Source organism: Lissotriton vulgaris, chromosome 6, assembly GCF_964263255.1.
Source record: "Lissotriton vulgaris chromosome 6, aLisVul1.2, whole genome shotgun sequence".
In the NCBI taxonomy this organism is placed as follows: Eukaryota; Metazoa; Chordata; class Amphibia; order Caudata; family Salamandridae; genus Lissotriton; species Lissotriton vulgaris.
In genome coordinates, this window is record NC_141694.1 from 1,687,153,278 (window position 1) to 1,687,177,473 (window position 24,196).

The 24,196-nt window shown below is 45.9% G+C and overlaps 1 protein-coding gene across 1 annotated transcript in view; it reads left to right on the forward strand.

Moving 5' to 3' along the window:
• SMYD2 (SET and MYND domain containing 2) overlaps positions 1-24,196 on the forward strand; it is a 263,828-nt gene that overhangs the window by 223,444 nt on the left and 16,188 nt on the right. Inside the window, exons 8-9 of the mRNA XM_086927896.1 lie at positions 3,327-3,437; positions 11,126-11,246. Of these exons, the coding sequence (XP_086784022.1) occupies positions 3,327-3,437; positions 11,126-11,246 (232 nt within the window). The remainder of the gene's footprint in view (positions 1-3,326; positions 3,438-11,125; positions 11,247-24,196) is intronic.

The window sequence follows — 24,196 nt, forward strand, 5'->3', positions numbered from 1 at the left end:
TGTGCGCAAAGGCAAGAGTCAACAACTACCCTTCAGGTGGAGCTACGGACTTTGTGAGGTAGTACCCTCATCGTCTCCTCCATTCACACGCAGACTGTGGAGTTGGAGCAACTCTGTGGAATAATACCCGGCCCAGTGGAAACCTGATGTAAAGGGCCTCCGGGACATCTTGTGGCAGGAGAACACCCTAGAGAGGGGCGTCCTAGTGAGAAGAATGTCCTTCAAACACTCTATCCTTTGTAATGTGAAGCCAAGCTGCTGACAGTGAAGAAACCGACGGACCAGCAGAAGACAACATCATCCCAGTCTAACATCTGGTCATCCTGTTTGGCGTCACCCTCAAAAACAAGATCTCAGTGGACTGACCAACACACTGCCACGGCGCAAGTCCACAAGCGCACGCCCTCCAAGAACCAAGACGTCAAGCCAAGAAGAACTAAAGTTTCAGCAGCAATTTCCACCGTCGTCATCAAGCAAGCAGCTGAAGAGACTTATTTACTGTATATTTATGTACTTCCTCCCACAGGTTCGGACTTTTTGTCTTTCCTTAATTTTTATCAAATTTTGGGAGGAATGTTGTGTCCTAGCAGACACAGTCTAAGGGTTAATGTTGTAAGCCTACACTAAACACCCACCCACCACTGATGTCACGAGGCACGTGACATCAGTCAATAAAAGGAGCTGAGCGCACGTGCTCGTGGCTCAGTAACCCAGCAGTATACCAGAGTGCGTGCCCAGTCATTGCCAACATGTGGGCCTAGGGCCCACGACATAACAACCTAATACTTTTAAATAGGAGAGTACCGACACTTCTAGGAAACACGCAGGTACTCTGGAACAGAGTACGTGGACTTCATATATTTTTTCATTTCAAGCACTGCCTGTACGTTTTTGAAGAAGATTTAAACGTGGGATTCTTCCCGTCATGCTAATTACTTTGGACAGCTGTGGAAACCCCGCTGGGCATATGTAGATTGCCAGCTCGGCAAAGGAACCGGAGTATCACCGGGGTACAGGAAAGTCGAGGGGCGAGAGGCAGGCGCCAAAAGAAAGGGCGGAGAGGTAGGGGCGCTCGGAAAAAAAACTAAACGTCTACTTGGATGTTGAAAAAGGAGAAATAAAAACACACACAAATGCATGTAAAGAGCTGATAAAAATGCTTGACAAAGGTGAGCAGGTATAATGCGCGCAGGATCATGTAATCTGTGTTTGCCTCGCGCTGCAGTGCAGGACAAAGCAAACTTTCGGCCTTGGCTTCCGGCGTGACATGGGATATCTCTCTGGCAGCTCTAGCGGACAGTGTGGAGTGTCGCCTTTGACTAAGCCTGCTAAGCGTTTTGCATCTTGATGAATGCCTTAATCTGACTTTAGACATTAGACAGATATCCCTCTTAGACAAACTTGGACAAGCTGTGGACTCCAGCAGCACATTACAGCGAATTATCTTGTTTTCCCAGCTGTTGCCTCGTATGGTTGCGCGGCCTCTGGCGCCATCTCCTGGCCGCGCGTGCTAACTGCAGGCCGCAGCGGCCGCCAACCTTCAAGGCAGGCAAGGGGCATCCTTGTCCTGTGGCGTAGTTGCTATCTTGAAGGGTGACAGTAAGCGATGCTGCAAGACAGGAAGGGCCAGCTGTTTCTTTAGTCGGTGGCATCTTGCAGAGAAGAGATAAGGCTGCATCCACAGAAGCTTTGTGTTCGGCTTGTTTATACTTGGAAAGCAAGAGGCAGAGGAGAATTATGTCTCAGCAATGCACACTCGTCATCCCTGCGGCGTTTGGGAGATGCTGGCTCTTCCTCACTTGCATCTAATGCACCTACTATTGATGACGTCAGCCATGATGGGATGGAAATGAAGTTAAACAACTGGAAAGAGAAAAAGAGACACCGACTGTCTGTCACAGTATTTCCTTTTTTGAAAGTTTCATTATGCTGGTGTTTATTGAAATCTGTAATATTTTAACTTGAGTTTACAGAGGGAGATTTAAAAAAAAAAGTTTTCTCCTATTTTGCTTTTGTGCGGCGGTCAATAGTTTGAGAAGCAATCGAGCCGTATACAAAATATATACCTGCTAGCCTGACATGCAACGTAATTTTTTTTTAAAAAAACAAGCATTTGAAATGCAGTAGGTCTCGCATTTACGAGAGTTTGAACTATTGGCAATGCAATAGCTTAAACTCTCGCAAATGCAAGACCTATTGCTTTGCAAATATTTGTTAATTTTCTAACGCCCATGCAGCGCTTTCACATTCATGGAAGCCGCGCCCCTTTCTTTAGACAAGCCGCGTCTAAAGAAAGGGGTGTGTCAACATTAAAGTGAAACTGCGTCATAGGGCACTTTGACAAAAAAATGCATCTGTTTGTTAAGTTGACAAACCGATGTTTTTTGTTGCAAAAGGGCCCATGCCGCGCATTTACTTTAATAGCGGTGGTGCACCTTTCTTTAAACGCAGCTTGTCTAAACAAAGGGGCACAGCCTCCATGAATGTGGAAGCCCCGCATGGGCGCTTATAAACAAACAAACAAACAAAACAGTGAGAGCGGCTGCTAGACTTAAAGCGGACCGCGCTGCCAAAAGAAAGAAAGAAAGAAACGTGGCCGCTATAGTTAAAGCGGACCGCTATTAGTAAATGAAATAAAAGGTAGGGGCGTGCTGCGACATAGTGGGTGGAATAGGGGCAAATCATTAAACAAAATAGTGCTCACAGCAGATAAAGCAGACCGTATAACAAGACAAGTAAAAGGTCCAGTCATTATGGTAGGTAACAAATGCAGACAAGGAGGGACTAATAAGCCTAAAAGCGACTCGGAAGCCAGCGTTTAGAAAGGACAATGACACAAGCCTATTAAAAAAAATGGGCGGAGAGTAGGCGGGGCTTCAAAGCCATACTCCAATACTGCCTGTCTCGCAGCAGCACATGCGCTGACCAGGCTCGACCTAAAAATGGGTTGTTCGAGTTAAGGGTTGTTTGTTTTGGAAGGGGCTGGATCTGATCCAAGAAAAACTTGTACAGAACCCCTTGCGAGTCCCGCCACCCCCTTTCCATCCCTAGAGATGCAGTTCTTTGTGCAACTCAGCTCACTTGTCAGGGCCAGAGGGGAGGGGCACATGTTGCGTTCTAGGTCTAGAGAGACGAGGAACAGGTCACTGTTGAGAAATATTGTTGATTAATCACTGCAGTGAAATAAGTACCTACACTGAATTATATTTGTACTTTGGAAGCTTTGTATGATTTTTTTGAATGCCAGTTTGAAAAGGAAGCCTACCGCCTCAGCCATGCTGCTGTTCAATGTCTACTTCAGCTAAATGCCATGCTTTGTTTTTCAGATTTTTACCAGCTACATCGATCTTTTGTATCCCACGGAAGACAGAAACGACAGGCTGAAGGACTCTTACTTCTTTTCCTGCGAGTGCAAGGAATGCGCAACAAGAGCAAAGGTAAGAAAAATTACACACACACACAAACTCCCCAACACACTGCCTTGCGGCACATACACCACGCAGATTCCACCAAAACACAACCATTCCCACCTACACTCAGCCCACAAACACTCCACTCGCTTTTGCCAAAACTCTTGCCAAACGTTTACAAACGCATTCACCTACACCACCACCACCACCCTAGCCAACACACTTGCGTCTATGTCCTCTATTTTATTGGTTTTCACTAACTTTCCACTTGCTCTTTGCTGTGATTGAGGGAAGAGTAGAACTGATTTTTACAACAAGTTGTCTGCAAACCTCTCACGCAGATGAGTGTTCATATAGATACAGCAGTAAGCAAAATGGTGTTTGTAAGCCTTCACGATAAAGCAACCACATGACCTTGAGTCATACCACAATCCAGTACTTAAAGCAACTGTTGGTGCTGGTGCACCCAAAGTCTACTCAGCCCCAGAGGGACAGACCTGACTAATACAATGAGTGCTGGCAGGGGCAGTGGCCTCCTGACAAGGGCCCTGCACTTAACATTTTACAAATTAAGCACTGCCTCACTGCACACAGGCCTGTCGTCTGCTTGCTGACTACCTTCTGCATTTTCATCCAGTTTATATCGCTCTATGAAATTCACACAATTATCCATTCCCTTGACCAGTGGCGTAGCTGGGGAAGGGGGCGGTCCGCCCCAGACTGCACTATTTTGGGGCGGCGAGGCGGTTGCACCGCACACGTGTTTGAAGTGCAAGCGCAAATGGTTGTGAATGCTGCTGCACACACGTTTCCAGGCCGGCCTGGAGTATCCTGGAGAGTCGAGGCACGCTGCTTCCAGCAGGCTTGGGGGTTGGGCAAAATGGCTCGCAGGCAGCTCTAGCTGCTACAGTAACAATTTAACCTCCAATCATTAATAGGCTGCGGGACGTCCTGCCGCCGGCGGCGCGTGTGGAGCTACGGTCAGTTGCAGTTCGTTGGCTTCTAAGCCTGCTGCTAGCAATCCCTGTCTGAGGTTGGTCTGGTGCCGTCCTCCAGTCAGTACACTGTACAGTACTGCAGCACCGACTCTCTCAGACTAGTGAAGAAAGGCAGCTCAGCATAGTTGTTCTACGCACGGTGTGCACCTCGACGCCGGGCCTGGCCCCTGCCTGTCCCTGGGCCCTGTGCTGCCGGGCAGGATAAGGCTTGCTGAGTTGCTTGCATGCTGAGTGCCGCTGCCTGCGTCTACCTGGCTACCAAATGAAGACATAGAGTAGAAGAGCTTGGTGTTGTCATTGAGTGTCATTCCCGGCGCAGCCCACTCCCTCTGAGTGCCCCCGCTCGCCAGTTCTCACACTCCAGTCACTCTCACTCACACGGTGACTTGACTCGACTCGAGAGTTCATCATAGGCGTCGCGCCTCATCCTCGACGCCGGGCCTGGCCCCTGCCTACAGCCTGGCTGCCTCCTGTGCATAAGGCTTCTTGAGTTGCACCGCGCGCTCAGCTGTCAGCGCTGCTGGCTGCTGCCTGCACAAGGACTAGAGCTTGGTTGGTGAGTGTGTTTCCCGCGGTCTAAGCCAGCCCGCACCCTCTGAGCGGCCCCCCCAGTCTCACTCGCACACGGTGATGTGAGGGTCATCATCAGGGTCGGAGAGCGGAGACTCCTCCACACTTGAGAGTGACTAGTGTGCAGTGTTGTCTGCTGTGCACTACTGGCAGGCAGTCTGAGTGCCTGTCTACTGCTGACTGTCCCAGGCGCACAAGTTCCATTGGGCTCAAAGGGCTTCAGCCCCCTTCGTGTGTGGCAGTCCAGGCTGTGACCGCTTTCCGGGCACACACAGCTGCACCCAAGTACTTCACAGGTCTTTAAAATACCATTGCTTGTTAATGAGGCTTTGTTGGGTTTGTACCCCTTCTTAGAGCCCCTGCATCTCCACTCTGTCTATTGCTTGAAGAATTAGATTTTTTTCTTAGCTCCCCCGATCCCCCCTCATTGAAATTTGGCTCTAGTTGCGCCTCTGCTACTATCTGGCACTGGTTGGTTAATCTTCTCACGCACACGTGCACTGGGCTGCCTAGCCTGTGTCACTCTGTGTGCACTTCCTGCACTGTCTGCTGCCACAAGTCGCTTTGCGGCCCCGGCCCCAGTCTTCAATCCTGTGACTGTCCTTGCGTTAGTAGCTGCCTTCTTCAACTTCAGGAGGAGGCCACGAGTGGACCAGGATGGTTCGGTTGACTGACTGTATCCTGCCCTAATCGAAGTAAGTGACATTTAATTTTTACCTCTCCCTCCAGGCTGCCTGTACAGTAGGAACTTGTCTAGGTTCCGATTCATGCCACAGAGGGGTGTGGGTGGGTGTGCACTGACCGATGCGTCGTTCCATTTTTCAATGTATATTTTTATTGTGTCGCCGTCTATTTCCCCCGCATCCCCTTCCATCTACCTTCCATGGGTGGCAATCTGTCCGATAGCCCCGGGCGCCAGAAGATCTAGCTACGCCACTGTCTTTTGCAGACCCACAGAAGGGTGCCACGTAGATTCCGAAATGTATCTACCCAGAACGTACAACCATATCCTGATAGTCACTTTCACAGCAAAATCATCACCTTTCCTTTGACACGAGCAAAGAGCAAATTTTTTTACACTAAGGAATCACAGTCAATTTCTGAAAAATTGAGAAGGTTGTGAATTCATTAATAAGTCACTGACCTCCATTTCAAAAATCTCAAAATACATGACGTGCCATCTAGGGCGGACTTTGGAACGAAAGTTTTGTTCTTCTGTTCTATAGAAAAATCGATAAAATCACAGCAATTATGTGACACCAAGAAGGGTCTTCCTTTACCCCGCCTGCAGAAAACCTTTCCACACTGGATTTCATGAAGGCCATGTGATTGGGAAATTCCACCACAGCTATCCAACCAGTGTAGATTTAAAAAACATTTTCCATTTCACATTACGATCCTGAAAGTGAGATGTACTTTTGTGCCCCCAGAGTCCTTTGCACAGGTAAATGTATTGTAGCGTAAGAAAACATTCCATTAAAATACACCTCCGGGGCAAGTGTGTCACACAGTGCTATTTTGTGAGGCAGAACTGGTTCTCAGGGTTATATGTTTACTCTGACCACTGTATAGAAAAAAAAATGATTCACCCCTTCTAGAGTTTCCTATACTTTTCTAAAATGGCAAGTCCTTCTTGTATGCAAAGGAGGCACTGATTGCAAGAAAGTGCTATAAAAGTAACTTAACACTGTTTAAGGACAAAACTCATAAAAAATGCCTCCATGGTCTTTACATTCAGACACCTTTTAAGTTAGCCGTTGGCAGTTGATCTGCGTGATTCCAGGGGTGTATCGTCATTTTTCATGCATTTTTGCCAAATCCACTCAAGCACTGAGTTCCCCGTCTCTCAGTATTGTGTTTTCACCATGCATGAAGCTGGCATTGACAAATCGCATACTGTAATACCTTACGGCAAACTGCAGACATATTGTCGGGAGGCCGCGCCCTGCTTCCAGACACATGCTTCAGATTAAAATCACAGGGTCTTATTTGTGTGTTTTAGATTCAAGGACATAGGATTAGCGAACTCCTTTTTCTTCATGATATCTGGGACTCCTTGTGGCTGAAAGGCATTTCCTTTGTTCATGTTTTGAAACGCTCACCCCACATCTGAAATATGCTGGTGATTTAGTGAATTACTGGTGAATGCATCCATATTTGTTTTTGACTCATCGGATCTCCTGGCCTCGGGTCAGTGGACAAGAACTTCTCTTGAAAAGTGCAGGTAAGAACATTGCAAGTGAGCACAAAATCTGGGTCTTGTGGCATAGTGAAATAATGCTTCCACTATAGGGGCCTGTGTTTCACCTCATGAATACAATTTATGGACATGGACACACTTTAAAGCCCTCTGCATGGTCTTTAAGGCCCTCAAGTGAGTGGCCCCGACTACGTAAAACAACGGTTTCAATGGTATGTTCCCAGAAGAACCCTTCGCTCTATGGGAGCAAAGAAAAGTGATAGTTCAGCCAGTCAAAAAAGCGAGCTGGGATGGTTTGAGCTTTATCACATGTGCCTCAAAGGCCTGGAATAATCTACCATTTCACCTCAGAAACTCAACTGACCTCTTTATTTCAGGAAGGGACTGAAAACTTGGTTATTTGCTTCATAGTCCCCCTACACCACAGCAACCAAATGGGCAGTGCTCAGCGCCAGGACACCCCAGGGTAACCGTTGTGCTTAAGAAGTTAAATTAACATGACATAACAGAACATGGTCACTGGTTCAAAACATGGCAGCTTCACTCAGCCTTTCATCCTTCTAAGGGCAATAAAATGAGTACATTTGAGTTGGATAACAATAAAAATGTTATTCATCACCAATTTATTTCTTCTGGGTGAACGTGCTCTTTACAAATGCATGTGTTAAGATGTGTGCTTGGCCTAAAGGTCTCACCATCTCTAATATGCATGTTGGTTCCTCAGTCCTCTACTTACTGCACTCTTTTAATCTGAAATACCGAGGACATCACACCAACCTTCTTTCTATCCAATTTATTTTTAAATAAATGAGTCTTGGGTATTAACCTTGGTATAGTACAATAGTTTTTCACTTGAAAACATCAGAGTACTTCCAAGCCTCAGTTGCATGATCACAGCTTCTTCTCACTCTCAAACACCCCAACAGGCAATAGACATTTCGTCTAAACAAATGAAAATTGACTCTGCAAACTGAGCCAGTTGGTAGCAGTACTTTCTCTTCCAGGGTACATACCCACGCACAAAACTTGCCCAGTAATAAAGCTCCTCCCAAAGAGACGGTGTGGCATTATCAAAGCACTCTGCGATGTCCTTTTGTTCTGCTCCAACCAGACATCACTCCGAGATGTCTCTCGGTCCTGGATTTCGCCAGGGTACATTCCATGCCTAGGTATACTTGAATATCCTCTAAAAGGGTCAGATAAAAAGGAACACAAGCCTAAGGTACAGCAGCTGTCTTGACACACTGCCAGTAACTAAAAAATCCAAGAAAGGGTTCACGTCTGACTGTGAACATAGTTGTCACAGCGGACAATACACGCGTAAGTTGTGCGATGTGCTCTCGTCCTCACCTTTGGGTAGGAAAAGGTTCTCGCCTCCCCATTCATCTTCTGCACCTCACTCCTGGTCTTCCAGATATAGAAAGAGCTCACAAGCTTTTTCCCTTACATAGAGGAACAAGGGCTTCTGTTTTCTTGTCTTAACAGTAGAGAAGAGAAGGTGGTGGTTTTTGTACTATCTAGAATCTACAGGTGTTGTTTGGTTCCTTTCCAGGCAGTCTTTAAATGTGATGACTCCGGTCAGGTTTCTCCTATGTTTCCAGGTAAGATATTTGCTACCCTCCATGGGAGGTTGGGTTCTGCTTGTGGACGGCAGGCACTGCAGCCCACACATGCAGTACTCAGCTAACAGTTAGGGACAGACATGACCACATACATGTTTTATCTATTTTTAACACAGTACAGATGGTTTTAAAAAGAACCCATTTTGATTTTTTTCCCAAAGATTTGCTATCTTTTCTTGTAGTTTATCCTTTTCTAGGGATTACACTAAATGAACATCAGAGTGTCTGAACCTGACACTTTGCACACTGACAGAGATGACTTTGCCACAGTCCAGACAAAAGATTCCAGCTCTGGCAAAGCACGGATCACAGTCCTCCTGTTTGGCCGATAGAACATCCGCCGGAAGGGTGTCTTGTGCTAGTGTAGAACCAGATGTATGCGCACCCTGCTCCTCCTGCCTGCTTCTTTTTATGCTTTTCAACTGCCAGGAATGCCATGCTTTTTAACTCAGAGCTGATGCCATCCCACATTATCAAGAAGTGCAGGGCAACAGACCAGGATCCTACTTTCCCAAGAATGGATCCACCAGCCAACTCTGATTCTGTTAGCTGCAAGGAAGAGACAGGAATCAGCTCCAACTACCCGCATTATTCCTGCTAGGCTAGGCAATGTGGGCTGGATGATGTTTGCCACATCTGTCATGTCAATAAGGATGGCCAACACCTCAACTCAGGTAAGCTGATATCATATCTATGAGAATACATGGGTAACTTTACTGACACCCTTCCAAAAGAAAAGAGGCAAAACCACTGAGAAATACTTGCAGATGGGCTTTCTTCATTACATCGCTCATTCTGCTGCTGTTTTTCCTATTCTAGGTCATTACTGTTATTCTCTGGATCAACCTCCATTGAACGTCATGGCGTCATCTTACCATCCTAAAGCCAAATGCACACACTTATGATTCTTGCCTCAACTTCTCTAGCTTGATAAAGAGCTTATTAAGATGAAGGCTGAGACCAAGATAGTGAGACCCATTGAAATGAAAAAATAAAGGAATCTGTAGGCATCACGTCACGTTGGGAGGCTATCGGTACAAGCAGCTCCCCACTCACTGCTATCAGCAGCCACATCAGCCAATGCCGTCATACCAACAGTGGAGACAACTAGGAGGCAGAGAAGGTCAGCACAGATCCCTACTTCAGGGAAAGTCACTGCTAGGGACCTTTCTTTCCTTAGCCTCCTTTCCATATGTCTGTCCACACGTGTGGGGGAGTTTAACCCGCGATCTTGTAGATTGAACGAATATCATATAAGACTGATAGGGCTGATAATTGTCCGAAATGTTGATGCCATGAGGTTAAAAACACCTTCATTTGCTATACTACCAAAACAGGTTTAGTGATTCCATTTTCAGCAGGTACAGAGGAAATTCACCAGCTAGTGCAGGCACACACAGTGGAGTTTGTTCCTTCGCCTTTGAAACGGACAGGGGTTTGCTATTGTTACTTTCTTGTGTGAAAGAAAGTCTCAGAGCAAGAATTCAGGCCAATTCTTACTTTCAGGGAGGCAAACAAATGGATCTTAAAAGGGACATTCAGGATGGTACTCTTTGACCAGGCCCAACTGCAAACGGCGAATTGGATGCGCACTGTCAGACTATAGGGTGCATAATTCATATCCTATTTGCAAGAAAACATCAAAGTTTCTCTGGGGAAGAAGGAATATTTAGTAGGCCTGGGAGGTAAATTCGGTTTCGCTCGCGGAATTTGGGTAATTTTGCATTCTGCGGAGAACGTGGAATTGCCCAAAATTCTGCGTTCGCGGCTTTGTGAAATTTTTTGCTTGTTCGCGTTCTCAAAATGCGTGTTCGCAATATATTTTCTCCCGAGCACGCAAACAGCGATCGCGAACAGGAAAAAAACATTGCAAACAAGCAGTTTCCGGTGTTAGCGGAATTTCTGCATGTTCGCAGAGATTTCTTACCGTTTCCCGGAGCTTTGCGTACCGGGACTACGCAAATTCCGCCCACCCCTAATATTTAGTCCAAAATATTATAGTTCAGACTAGAAACTCCTCCAAAAGCCTTTTTCTTACTGCATTACACTGATCTTGTAAACCTGAGAAAATGATGAGGTCTCCGATGATGAGGTCTCCGTGCTTTGGTGAGTGGTTGCTGAAGACTTCAGTCCTGCAAACGGCTCTATAACTTTTTCATATGACAACCTCTCTTTTGTGAGCTCCGTGGCTACAACATTTTAGTGGTACCTTTTTAGTGGTACATTGAAAGAAGTTCCTATGTACATTGCTTTACAAATGTGTGTGGGTAACTGGATGTTTTTCTATTGCAGGCCTTAACTATAGATATTTTCTTCTCACCCTAGGATGGTGCTAAAATGGAAATCCGAAAACTTAATGAGCCTCCCAAGCCAGAAGCAATCAGGGACATGGTGAAGTACGCCCGGAATATAATTGAGGAGTTCAGGAGGGCAAAACATTACAAAAATATCCTTTTATTGTATATTATTCGCTTGTGGTGCAATGCAGATGTTTTTGGTTTCTCTTGTTGGATTGAATACTTTGTAACTTTTCATCCTCGTTAAAGATCTTTCAATGATTTTCAACTAGGCCCAACCTATTGCTCGTGCCATGGCCACTAATAAGATAGTTTCATAAGAAATTCAGACGTTTGCACAACGCAGATGGTTTCTGTGACATGAATATGTTCACTTTGCACTTAGATCAGCCTAAAATGCCTTGAAAAAAAACATAAAGCCAAATATTGCACTTCTTTGCTAATGTGGGCTTGGAGAAGCACAGGGCCAGCGCTGTGCCAAAAATAGAATAGGAATAGCGGTGTGTTGTCCTCTTCTTGTTTATGTCCTGGTTCTAGCACCTAATGAATGAACTCCTTGCCAAAGACAAATCATACGCGCACATATGCATGTGCAGACACACAAATACGTGCAGGCATTCTTACACATCTACTTCCTGATAAACTTGAAACGTACATTGATAGACAATTGATTACGCTGATAACTTTAGCACTGCTTGAGCAGTCTATTAAAAACCTTCACAAATCTGATTCAGTCATGTTGAATTCAGTCCAACTTCCAGGAATGCTATACGTTCTGGTGTTTATATATTCCTGAGGTACTGGGGGGGTACTTCTTCTCCTGCTGAACTCCTTGTCACAGATCTTGCATGTGATCTTCTCTGCATAGACCTCTTCGCGGAGTGGAATTGAGAGGAACCCCCAAATGATAGAATCGAGTAGGCTTCTGCTTTCCACCTGCTTATCTACAAGAGGTACAGGGTGGTCTCCTCCTGATGCCTTTCCTCCATTCTATTCTATTCTATTTTTTTATTTTTTTAAATAATATCTAAAAAAAAAAGTGGAAGTCCCCAAAAATATGGTCTGATTAAACAAGGTGTAACCCAAGTGACATCCACATCCCTATTGCAGGAGATGGTGCAGGATATGGTGCTATAACTACTTCCAGCTAGAAAAATAAAATTACAACAGCCAATCGGACGGGGTTTTGATGGAATCATTGGTACTGTGGTACCATTTTTAGGTACAAGGAAATTTAAAAAACCCATACATAAAAGAAATACCACAATATTTCTGCGTTATTTGAGCCTGTTATGAAGGAAGCCCTTGGGTTCATATTTGAAACAAATGAACCCTTCATGTTAAAACAAACTTTTTGGAAACTTTTCACGGTGCTTCCGGGGGACTCGGAAAAGGAAGTAAAATTCTTGCAGGAGTGGCACAGCACTCTATCATTGGCTCTATGTGTTCCACAAGGGGGCAGCAAAAAACAGAAAACTGAAAGCAGCCATCTGATTGTCCACTCGGTGTAATTTACAAAAAAATAAAAGCCCAAAGCTATTTCTTGAACACCATTAGCCTAGGGTGTTTTTAGAGGGAAGAATGGCTTCTTGACAAACTCCACAGGAGCCGCCAACCAGGTTTCCATCCAGAGGCTCTGCTCTAATCCTGCTGGACCATCACCTGATCACAACACCATTTTGCTGCATCATTATATGAAGCAACTTAACCATCTAGGCCCGAAAAGGAATTTTTTCCCTTTCAGGTGCTCTACATGGTCAAATCAGGCCAATACTCCACGGTTACAAGTAGAATGTAGAAGCACTTGCGTGCTACGTACCCCACAGCAAAGGATGTGCAGGGATAGAGCGAAGTCAAGATGAAGCGGAAGGAGATAAAACAGCATCACTGGAAGTGCAGCATTAATCACAAGAAGAGGAGAATTGCAATATGCATCATTTTGCTACACACCGCAAACATTATCTGAAAGTTGTAGTTTCAGAGGTAACAAATAAACCTATTTTTGCAAAAGCCATGTAGGACCATCTAAAAAAACACAAAGACTTGTACAAATATAAAATATATATTACAGAAAATAAATTAAAATGAAACTATAAAAATACAATAGTTCAACACTGTAATAAAAGATTTGAAAAAAAAGTTTTAACACATTTAAAACCAAAAAGGGTTAAAAAAAAAACCTAGACAAAAAAAAACACAAAAAATATCAAATTCTCCTGTGTTCAATCTTCTCTGCACACATATAGAGATTATGTGCAAAAAGGATCCGGTTGGATGCTTGCTCAGGGTTGGGCAGAAGGTGTGGTCATAGGCTGGGTCTTCTGCACGTATGCACCTGGTCGTAAGCCACGATCAGCGGGGTTGCTCCCATGAAGAATCTGTTACACATGCTACATTTAGAATACGATTAAAAAACTGAAATTAACTGGAAAAAACAAAGGCTAAAGTAATGTCTTAGTTGGTAGAATGGGACAATAATTCATGTTTAAAAAACGAACAACACAGAAATAAACTGTTTTAGTTTAGTCAGCTAACTGTAACTCATGCCTAATCATGCTCTGCTTATGATCTTATATGTTGTATCACCCATAATGACATCACTGATAACATCTCAAATGACATTGTTGATGGCTTCATTGGTGACATTATCCATGCTACTCCAATTCACATTGCTCTTTTTACCCTCTTTTTACCCTTACATAATTTTAGAAACGTTTGGAGTAAAGGACGTACTGTCATATACTGCACAGTATTGCTGTGTTTACACCTGTGATGGTGCAGAGTGAAAGTAGTAAAGGGCCTAGAGCCAAATCTGGCTTTGTATGCTCAGTTATATAGTTATGTTTTACCTAGCAGTCCACTTTCAGTTAAACAAGCTAAAGGCTGAGTGCATCTGGTATGGGTTGAAGCAGCATGTTTCAAAATAGTTTCTGACATAAAGCCAAGTGTCCAAAACAGGTAAAAAAGCTAACGTTTCAGATCACAATAGATTATTAATTTATGGATCTCTGGACAAATGTTAAATAGTTGTCACAGAATGCTATATACAAATTATATGGAAATTGAATATTTAAGGTTGGTAATTTGCAGAATGTCCCTAAAGCTTTTGAGGCATTTCACATTGTTGAAGAATGTACGGGTCACCTTCTTAGAGATAGTTTAACTAAGAGTTGTTGTAAGCATGTCTCCAAGGTTGTACGCCATTCTGCTAATATCAAGAATGTGCAAAGTGATTTTTACAAAACCTCAGAATGTAGTCCATAGGGCCGCCTAAAGGTGACTTATCAGTGGCTAATGCATACCTGTCAACGTCTTGACTCAAAATAGCTAGTCATGTGAGGTTTTGGAGCATGATCCTATTGAGGTGACTAGAGGACAAACACTTTTTGGAGCGTGTTCAAGATTTGAAAAGTGGACAAGCACAATAAATTCTATGGAACCGTTTTTAGGCAGGTGAATACTTGTAAAACAAGGCTGACATTCAGCACCTATGTGAGTTGACAAACATGTAATGTGTCCTGCATATTGATAAAGGTTATGATCTTTATCAGTTGATAGGCGGTAGAAAATTGTTGAATTACTTCCACTCCATCAATGATATAATTTGAGATATGATTGGTGATCTCATCACGGCTGTCGTCACGTGTCATGAGTGATGTAAAATGTGAGATCATAGACCATGCACAACGGGGTGCAGGTTAGTTTACTATAACTATAACTGGCAAATTTCACACTTTTTTTTCCTATTTTAAATGTGGGTTTTTGTCTCATTCTGTCAATTAAGTATAGCATTATTATAACCTTTGGTTATTTCATTGAATTTCTCTGGTCTCTTTTATTTTATGCAAGTTAAGATCTTATTAACATACCTTACTATAAAATTACTTCAACTTTTTTTTTTGTAAATATAAACAAAACTAGCAGTAGGGACTCTGTAGTTGTTTAGTAGGTTAAACCAACAAGCTAGTCTGTGTTTATTTAATAGCATTGGCCCCAGTTTGTCGAACTTCATCCCAAAGGTAACTCTTGGTCTCTTGATTCCTCTCACAATCTTCTTTTATTGTAAATATATCCAGTGTATCCAGAATAAGGCAATGTATCGACAAATGGGTTTCTGAATCTTTACACAAGCTGAAATTTAAACCCCAATATTCAATTCTCTATGAAAAATGAATCATTTTAACTCCAACAGCCATTTACCGGGTATCAAACCTCACTGTAAATGTCTTTTTTTAATTATTAAACTGTGATCATGTGGGGTGAGCGGTCTGAGCTATTATTCACATCAGAGGGGAGGGAAAGGGAACATTTTAGGAATAGAAAATTTTGTGACATAAGTGATTTGCTAAGTAATATATGCAGATTGATTACAAAATCCTTATTCAGGAGGTAAATTGGAGATTGATGGCTGCCCCTCTTTCGAGTCCTTGGGCATAAGATTCTAATAAGACATGTTTGGGCCCCCAACAAAGGGACATGTTGCGCAATCACCAGAACTTGCTGCCCGCCTTTGGTTCTGCTCAGATACCTGCTGGTGGCATGGTGCAGTGAAGACTCTTATGGCGCAGTCCAGCTCCCTGTCTTCAAGCTGGTGAGCGCTTCCACTGTTGATGTAACAACAGTGAAAACAAGTTGTTTTTCCACTGTTCTTATGTCATATCAGTGAAAAACTGAATTCAGAATCTGGCATCTATGCCAGTGGTTTTCTAAGAGAGCCATACATAACAGCTACTTTCTGGCTTAGGAACTTCACCATTAAGTCCCTACTCCTGCTCTAAAGTCATCAGCTTTGTTGTTAGTGCTAATGGAAGTATTTGTTTCTATATAATGTCTATGATATTTCTTGCCTATCTATATAACAGATGCCTTTCTTATGCATGTAATATCCAGGAAGATATTGATTATGTTCATGTGACCGCAACCACTGCTTTCGGTGCTGTGTCGGCGAGGGACTCTTTTGGCTATAATTGATATTACAGCTTTTTATCTCTATAGCGCGATATGTCTTCCTCCTCAGTAATGACACTGATGCTGCCATATGAGATTACCTGTGTCATGTCAATGGTGTAAGGCCAACATAGTATATTGGGTACTGGTACCCTTCTGTTAATAACATCAACCTAAATCAACCTAGAAATGACAGTGTATTTTGGTTACATATAAAGGGAATTTGAATTTTTTTAAAAACATGCTAGCTTCTGATCTTAATAGTCAATCATAACATCATTCTAATAAAGACATTAAAAAAGCTAAAATTGGCCACCTACGTTAAAGGTTTTTATTTGTCATATGTAATTGTAAGCACTGTATTAGTATAATATTGATAATGTTTCCTAAAGGATTTTTTTTACAATGAATTTTAGAGGCATTTGCTTGTTTGGGTTTTTAATTTTTTAATTATGTACTTTGCCTTAGAAATAAAGGCCCATATCACTGTCTATAGGTACCCCAGTGTAGTGTTTTTTTGTTAATTCTTTTTGGGGTACTTGAATTAGTTAGGGCTGTCCTTGAACCAGGCAAACTGGTCTGGAACCCCATTGGTGAACTGATTGGTCTCAATTTGAAAGCTACATACCTTGAGGTGGCTTTAATTAAGCTTTACCAATTCCAAGGCACACGGCAAAACAATCAAAACTGTAGTCCTATATTATTATATAAAAGAAAGATGCTGGAATTCTTGTTCCTCTTTATGTCGTGTTTTTTTAATTTTCTTTTAGCCATACGCCAACACGTTTCTTCACAGCAGGAATATTCCCCTTGCGACTTCCTCAGGGCTAAAGTATACCAAAAAATATCTATGTTGTAGTCTCTACAAAATACATGGTTTTTTTCAAATCTAAAATGTGACTTTTTGGCACCCAGTGCAAAGACAATGCAGAAAATGTATTTATGTGACAGCCTCATCCTATCACCGTTCAGCAGGGTGTTTTCTCCTCCCTTCAAGAGCACCGCACTAATTTAGCCAGTTCTTTAGATAGTTGTGTATTCCATGTTCAGCACCTGATACTCATACACCTGTGTCTTTAATTAACAACAGAATTTTCATACCTATGGGATGTGTCCTCATGTCCCTACCTGTGGAGTGGGTTATGTCTTCTCACTTGTCAAGACAAGTTGTTTTCATAGAAGGTTCTTGAACCAGCAGTCATTAACTAAACCTATGTTGATATCTACTAAGCTGATTGGATGCAATGCAGTAGATTCCATAATGTATGTAGTTCGTAATATGTATTTGGTTTTTCAAACTTTTGCTTTATGAATAAATAAATATATCTCCATGTTTGCTGAGTTTACACTTTTGATCTCCGACCACACAACCGCAGTGCCAAGCAATATTTACACTGGTTACACATTCTGTTGAGGTTTGGCTTCGACCTTCCAACTTCTGTAGTAGGGGATCTCTGTGTATAGTCCTAATCTAGTGAATAGTCCCGCCCATGTGCGTGGACCCCGGCAATCAAAAATAATCTCTTAAGTTGTCAAAATAATGCAGAAACTGCAAAGACACTTAAAAGAGAATTTAAAGACAAATAATGCAGCCTATATCCACAGGCTACACTGTCCAGTACTTCAACTAGAAATTCCACCAAAAAAAAAACCACACATAATCCAGCCTGCCCAGTTTCTACCATAGAGAAACTTGCCTCCCCCAGTAAAAGACTGGAATGATAGAGAGGAAGATAGGGACAGACAAGCCCCATAGGCTGCCATTATGTGGCTTAAATAGGATACTGTGCCTTTAAGAGAACTTTCCAGAACTTCTCCCAGTATCCCAGAATGCATAGCAGGTCCCTCTACTTTCAGTTCTTTTTTCCGGCTCCTGCTTACAGGACCCTGGCATTGAGCTCTCCCTTGTTTCAAGGGTTTATTGAATATTTTGGCACTTTTGTGTTTTAAAAGTGTTTCAGTTTTCTTTCTTGGTGTTCTCTTTCTCTTTTGTGTGCTGATTCAGGCGTTTTAGGGCTCTAAAATGCCTGGCCTTTTTGATAAGTGTCCAGCATGTGGGAGGAAGAAGGCCAAGAGTGATCCCCACGATGTCTGCATCGTCTGCCTCCCTGAAGATCATGACCCTGAGGACTGTGTCATCTGCAAGCAGTTTACTGCTCGGACTCTGAGGGGCAGGATGAAGATCAGGCTTTCTGGCCTTGAGGAGAGACGTCTGCAGGCTGCAGGTGGGTCTGGGCAGGCTGGGAAGGATCCCTCTGCCTCTGCTAAGGCCTCTGGGGGGCTCCCCAGAGGCAGGAAGTCCAGCAAACGGTCCCGGTCTCCGTCGACGTCGATTGCATCGACGACGACGTCGAGAGGGATGACGGCGGTGTGCTCCCCTTCTCCCCGGGGCTCTGGGTCGTGACGGCTCGACGTCGAAGGGCCTGGAGAGGTCGCCGTCGAAGCCACCGTCGACGTCATCGTCATCGTCGACGTCGAGGTCTTCCTATCGACGTCGGAGACGAAGTGACAAGCATCGGCGCTCGCCGTCGAGGCGACACCGCCGAACGCAGTCGAAGCACCGGTCGACGTCGAGGGGCTCCTCGACGTCGAGAGCGTCTAGACGGAGGAATCGATGCTCGTCGTCGAGAAAGGAACGTTCGACGTCGCGGAGGCGGTGTACGACGTCACGGAGGAAGAAGTCGACGTCGAGGGGTCGGCGTTCGACGTCGAGGGGTCGGCGTTCGACGTCGAGGAAGAGGAAGTTGACGTCGCGGAGGCGGCGTTCGACGCCGGAGTCGCGGAGGCGACGTTCGACGCCAGAAAAGCGACGCTCAACGTCGAGAAGAAAGAGGTCGGCGTCTGGGAATCGTTCTGCCTCTCCAAAACGGCGCAAGAAGGATTCTGGTCCTAGAAGTCAGACTGCTTCTAGTGGAGGGCGTAAGAGGAAGCGTTCACCTGCTGAAGGGGCTGGATCTCAGCCCCCTTCGCCTAAGGGATCACTGGGCTCGGTGTACTCAGAGGTGTACACGCCATCTCGGCCTCGGTCGCCAACTCCTCCTCCTGTTCCTAAAGAGGATCCTCCACCAAACCCTCCACTTCCGTCAGGCGACCCACCACCACCACCAGTCCCTCCGCATGAGCCCGCCCCGCAGCCGAGGGTCCCTCCGCCGAGGTCCACTTCGCTGCCATCTTTGCCTGTACCTCCTAAGGGGACCCCTAAACCGAAACCCAGAGAGGAGCCAAGGAAGACCCCACCACGGAAACCGGTGGAGCGGCCACGGGCTGGCAGGTCTCGCTCTCGCTCTGGGAGAAGGGAGAGATTGTGACACAGATCGTCCACGAGGTCGAGACGCCGCCATAGGAGGCGCGAATCTCGCTCCCACACAAGGTCCTCTGGTACCAGAGACTATTCTCCTACCTTGTCGGAGTCACCGGACACGAGGGTGTCCCCGATTGATGACCTGGTGGCGTTCCATGATGTCCTTTTAAGGGGCGCTGCGAAGTTGGGCATATCCTTGACGGTGCCTACTCCTAAAACTTCAGTCATTTTTGAGACATTGCATCAAAAACACCTGTCTCGTCCTCTCCTGCCTCTGGTGCCGGGCTATGGCCCTTTTTCTCACCCCTGCGGTGACGAAGGCGGCTCCATCGAGGCTGCTGAAGAAGTACCGGGCTCCCGACTCGGACCTGGCCTTTCTGAGGGCAGAACCCCCTCCGGACTCGGTAATTGTGACGCCGGCCCGCAAGCAACATGCCACCTCCCCGTCATCCAGGGTTCCCCCGGATAAGGAGTCCAGATGGATGGATTCGTAGGGAGGAAAGTGTGTGGAACATCCGCTACCTCCATGAAGGCTGCGAGTGCCACGGCGCTGTTGGGACGCTACGGCCGCGCCCTCTGGGACTCCCTCCAGCAGTTTGCAGAGATGTTACACTGCGAGAAGCGCGAGGACTTCCAGGAAGTGCTGAATGAAGGGATGCTGGTGGCTAACCAGATTATCAGCGCGGCAGCGGACTCTTCCTTGTTGGCAGCTCATGGGTTTTGCCATGGGGTTAACCAACGACGTCACGCCTGGCTCCGTTTTACGTCCCTGAAACCGGACGCACAGCAGAGGGTGCCAACCTACCATTCTCCGGCGAGACCCTCTTCGGGAAGCATGCGGACGATGAGATGGCCCGCATGAAGGCGGAGGCCGAAACGCTCACGGCTGTGGGCCTGGAGAAGCCTAAAGACACGAAGAAGTCGTACCGCCCGTTCCAACGGCGGTTCGGTGGGCAAGGCAGAGGACGTGGCCAGGCTTCGGGACAGTCGCAACAACAACAACAGTTCCGTAAGCCATTCCAGAAGCGTCAGAAGGGCAGAGGAGGCCAGCAGTCTGCTCCGGCGCCCAAGGGCCAGGCTGGGTCTAGGCCCTAGTAACCTACTTCCCCCGGATCTGTTACCCACTCCGGTAGGGGGAAGCATTCAATTTTTTCTGGCAGAGTGGAGAAAAATTACTCAGGACAAGTGGGTGCTGAATATTGTTTGCAATGGATACAGTCTTCGGTTCACCAGCCCTCCTCCAGCAATTCCACCGGTCAGCTCGCAGTTTCAGCTGCGCGAGCTTCAGGCAGAAGCGGATATCCTGTTAAGGAAAAGGGCGATAGAGGACGTACCTCTGTCTCAGAGAGGAAGAGGTCTGTACTCCCGGTTCTTTCTGGTTCGCAAGAAGGACAAGAACGAGTTCAGGCCCATTCTGGACTTGCGACAGGCAAACAAATGGATTCGCAGGGAAAAGTTTTGCATGCTGTCGTTGCATCAGATTTATCCTCAGTTGCAACAGGGGGACTGGCTTTGTGCTATAGACCTCCAGGATGCTTACTTCCATGTGCCCATTGCACACAAACACAGGAAGTTCCTGCGGTTCCAAGTCGGCGCCAATCATTATCAATACACAGTACTCCCATTCGGACTGAAGTCTGCGCCGAGAACATTCTCGAAGTGCATGGCGGTGGTAGCAGCACACCTGAGGAAGAACAAGGTGTTCGTCTACCCGTACCTGGACGATTGGTTGATCAAGGCATCCTCCTTCTCGGAAGCGCGAGCACACTTCCAGAAGACGTGCGTTCTCTTGAACAAGCTGGGGCTGCACATCAACATGGCCAAGTCTGTCCCGACTCCGGTCCAATGCATACAGTACTTGGGAGCCTCCATCAATGCGCTGTCAGCAAGCGTGTCTCCTTCGGAAGAGCGACGATTATCTCTCCTTCGGAAGGCTCAGGCTCTTATGACAACTCCATCTACAACAGTGAGGACGGTGTCTTCTCTACTGGGATCGATGGCCTCTTGTATCTTCCTGACGCCACACGCACGGCTGCACATGAGACCGCTGCAGGAGTGCTTGGAGGACCAGTGGGATCAGAGGAAAGGATCGTGGGACGACAAGATTCGACTGTCGCTGCATGCTCTTCAGTCTCTGAAGTGGTGGTGTTCGGCGGAGAATCTCCTCAGAGGGGTTCCCTTTCACAAGGACATTCCCACGCAGGCTGTCGTGACGGATGCTTCTCTCCTGGGATGGGGAGCGCACTCCGGGACTCTACAGATTCAAGGAACGTGGTCACCAATGGAGGCCACGTATCACATCAATTTCCTGGAACTCAGAGCTGTTCACTTGGCACTGAAGGCCTTTCTTCCGTCCTTCCAGACCAACTCTCTGCTTGTACAGACGGACAATACCACCACGAAGTATTACCTCAACAAGCAGGGGGGCTCGAGATCGCGCACTCTGTCACAGGAGGCGCAGGCGATCTGGCACTGGCTCCTAGCCAGAGGACTGACGTTAACGGCTACCCATCTGCCAGGTGTGCAGAATGTTCAGGCAGACGCGCTGAGCAGGCTGGTTCAGGAAAATCACGAGTGGGTCATAAACGACGAAGTACTAGGAGAAGTCTTCGCAAGGTGGGGAACTCCAGACGTAGATTTGTTTGCCACCGCCGAAAACAGCAAGTGCAGAGACTTCGCCTCCAGGTACTTCCAGCAAGGGACGCTGGGGAATGCGTTATGGATAGACTGGACAAACAGCTTTCTGTACGCCTTTCCTCCCATTCCCCTGATTCCGGCGGTGCTCATCAAGCTGGCCCGGTCCAGGGCTTGGATGATACTCATTGCCCCGGAGTGGCCCAGGCCGTGGTGGTTCACGGACCTACTTCACCGGTCTCTCCTTCCTCACATGCGGTTGCCGTGCAGGCCGGACCTTCTCACAAAGTTCCGGGGACGGATGTTACAACCCAACCTCTCGTCTTTGAGTTTGGCGGCATGGCTCCTGAGATAGTGCAATATGGCCATCTGAATCTGCCCGATGATTGCATGGACATACTGAAGGAGTCTAAGAGACCTTCCACTCGGACTTCATATGCTTACAAGTGGAAGAGGTTTTGTATCTGGTGCCAGTCTAAGAACCATGATCCTACGACCTGTAAGGAAGATGTCATCCTTCCTTACCTTTTACATTTGGCGCAGTCTGGCCTTAATGTTCATTCCATTAAGGTTCATCTTGCTGCATTGACTGCCTACAGGAAATGCCCTTCACAGACTTCCTTTTTCCAGATCCCTGTGATCAAAGATTTTCTGGAAGGATTGAAGAAAGTATTCCCTCCCGTCAGGCTTCCTTCGCCTTCATGGGAATTGAATGTGGTGCTGTCCAGATTGATGAAGGAGCCTTTTGAACCTATTCATAAGGCTTCCTTGCAGCACCTGTCCTGGAGGGCGGCGTTCCTCATGGCCATTACATCGGCCCGCAGGGTGAGTGAAATTCAGGCGCTGTGTTGTACTGAACCTTATACTGTGTTTCATGCTGCTAAGGTTGTTATGCGTACTCACCCTAAATTTCTTCCCAAGGTTATTTCTGATTTTCATGTCAACCAGACCATAACTTTGCCTACGTTTTTTCAGAACCCTTCATCCCCAGCGGAGAGGTCTCTCCATTCCCTGGATGTTAGGAGGGTGTTGAAATTTTATCTGGATAAAACCAAAGATATTCATAGGTCTGACCAGTTGTTCATCAATTATGGATCGGTCAGGACGGGTCTTGCGACCTCTAAGCAGTCCATCTCTAGGTGGATTGTGTCCTGCATACAATTATGTTACCAAAAGGCTAATAAGACCTTAGGAGGTAAGCCTAAGGCTCATTCCACCAGGGGCAAAGCTGCCACGACGGCTCTGCTCTGTAATGTGCCGATTGCTGAAATCTGCAAGGCAGCCACTTGGAAGTCGGTTCATACCTTTGCTAAGCATTACTGCCTGGACACTGACGCCAGGGCAGACGCTCAGGTTGGGCAGGCTTCGCTGCGGAATTTGTTCGCACAGTAGTGGCGTTATGTGTTTATTCTCCACCGCCGCTTTGGTGTGGGGATGGGCTTGCCATTCTATTCACTAGATTATGACTATACACAGAGATCCCCTACTACAGAAGGAGTAGTTTCTGTCCTGTAACTCCAGTTCTGTAGTAGGGGTATCTCTGTTATAGTCATAAGCGCCCGCCCTCCTCCCCGGTGGAGATATTTCATCATGTAAGGAATGCGACAGGTCTGGCGTGCTTCGCCTTCAAAAAGAACTGAAAGTAGAGGGACCTGCTATGCATTCTGGGATACTGGGAGAAGTTCTGGAAAGTTCACTTAAAGGCACAGTATCCTATTTAAGCCACATAATGGCAGCCTATGGGGCTTGTCTGTCCCTACCTTCCTCTCTATCATTCCAGAGTCTTTTACTGGGGGAGGCAAGTTTCTCTATGGTAGAAACTGGGCAGGCTGTATTATGTGTGGTGTTTTTTGGGTGGAATTTCTAGTTGAAGTACTGGACAGTGTAGCCTGTGGATATAGGCTGCATTATTTGTCTTTAAATTCTCTCTTAAGTGTCCTTGCAGTTTCTGCATTATTTTGACAACTTAAGAGATTATTTTTGATTGCCGGGGTCCACGCACATGGGCGGGACTATTCACTAGATTATGACTATAACAGAGATACCCCTACTACAGAACTGGAGTTACAGGACAGAAACTACTCCTTCTCTGTTGCAATAAGGGATGTATCCACTTTTTCCATCAACAGATGTATAAAAGGTCAATCAGTTGACGAATCAGTGATGCCATATGAGCATTGCATTGAAGGGGACCTAGGTTTCATAGAGAGATGTATT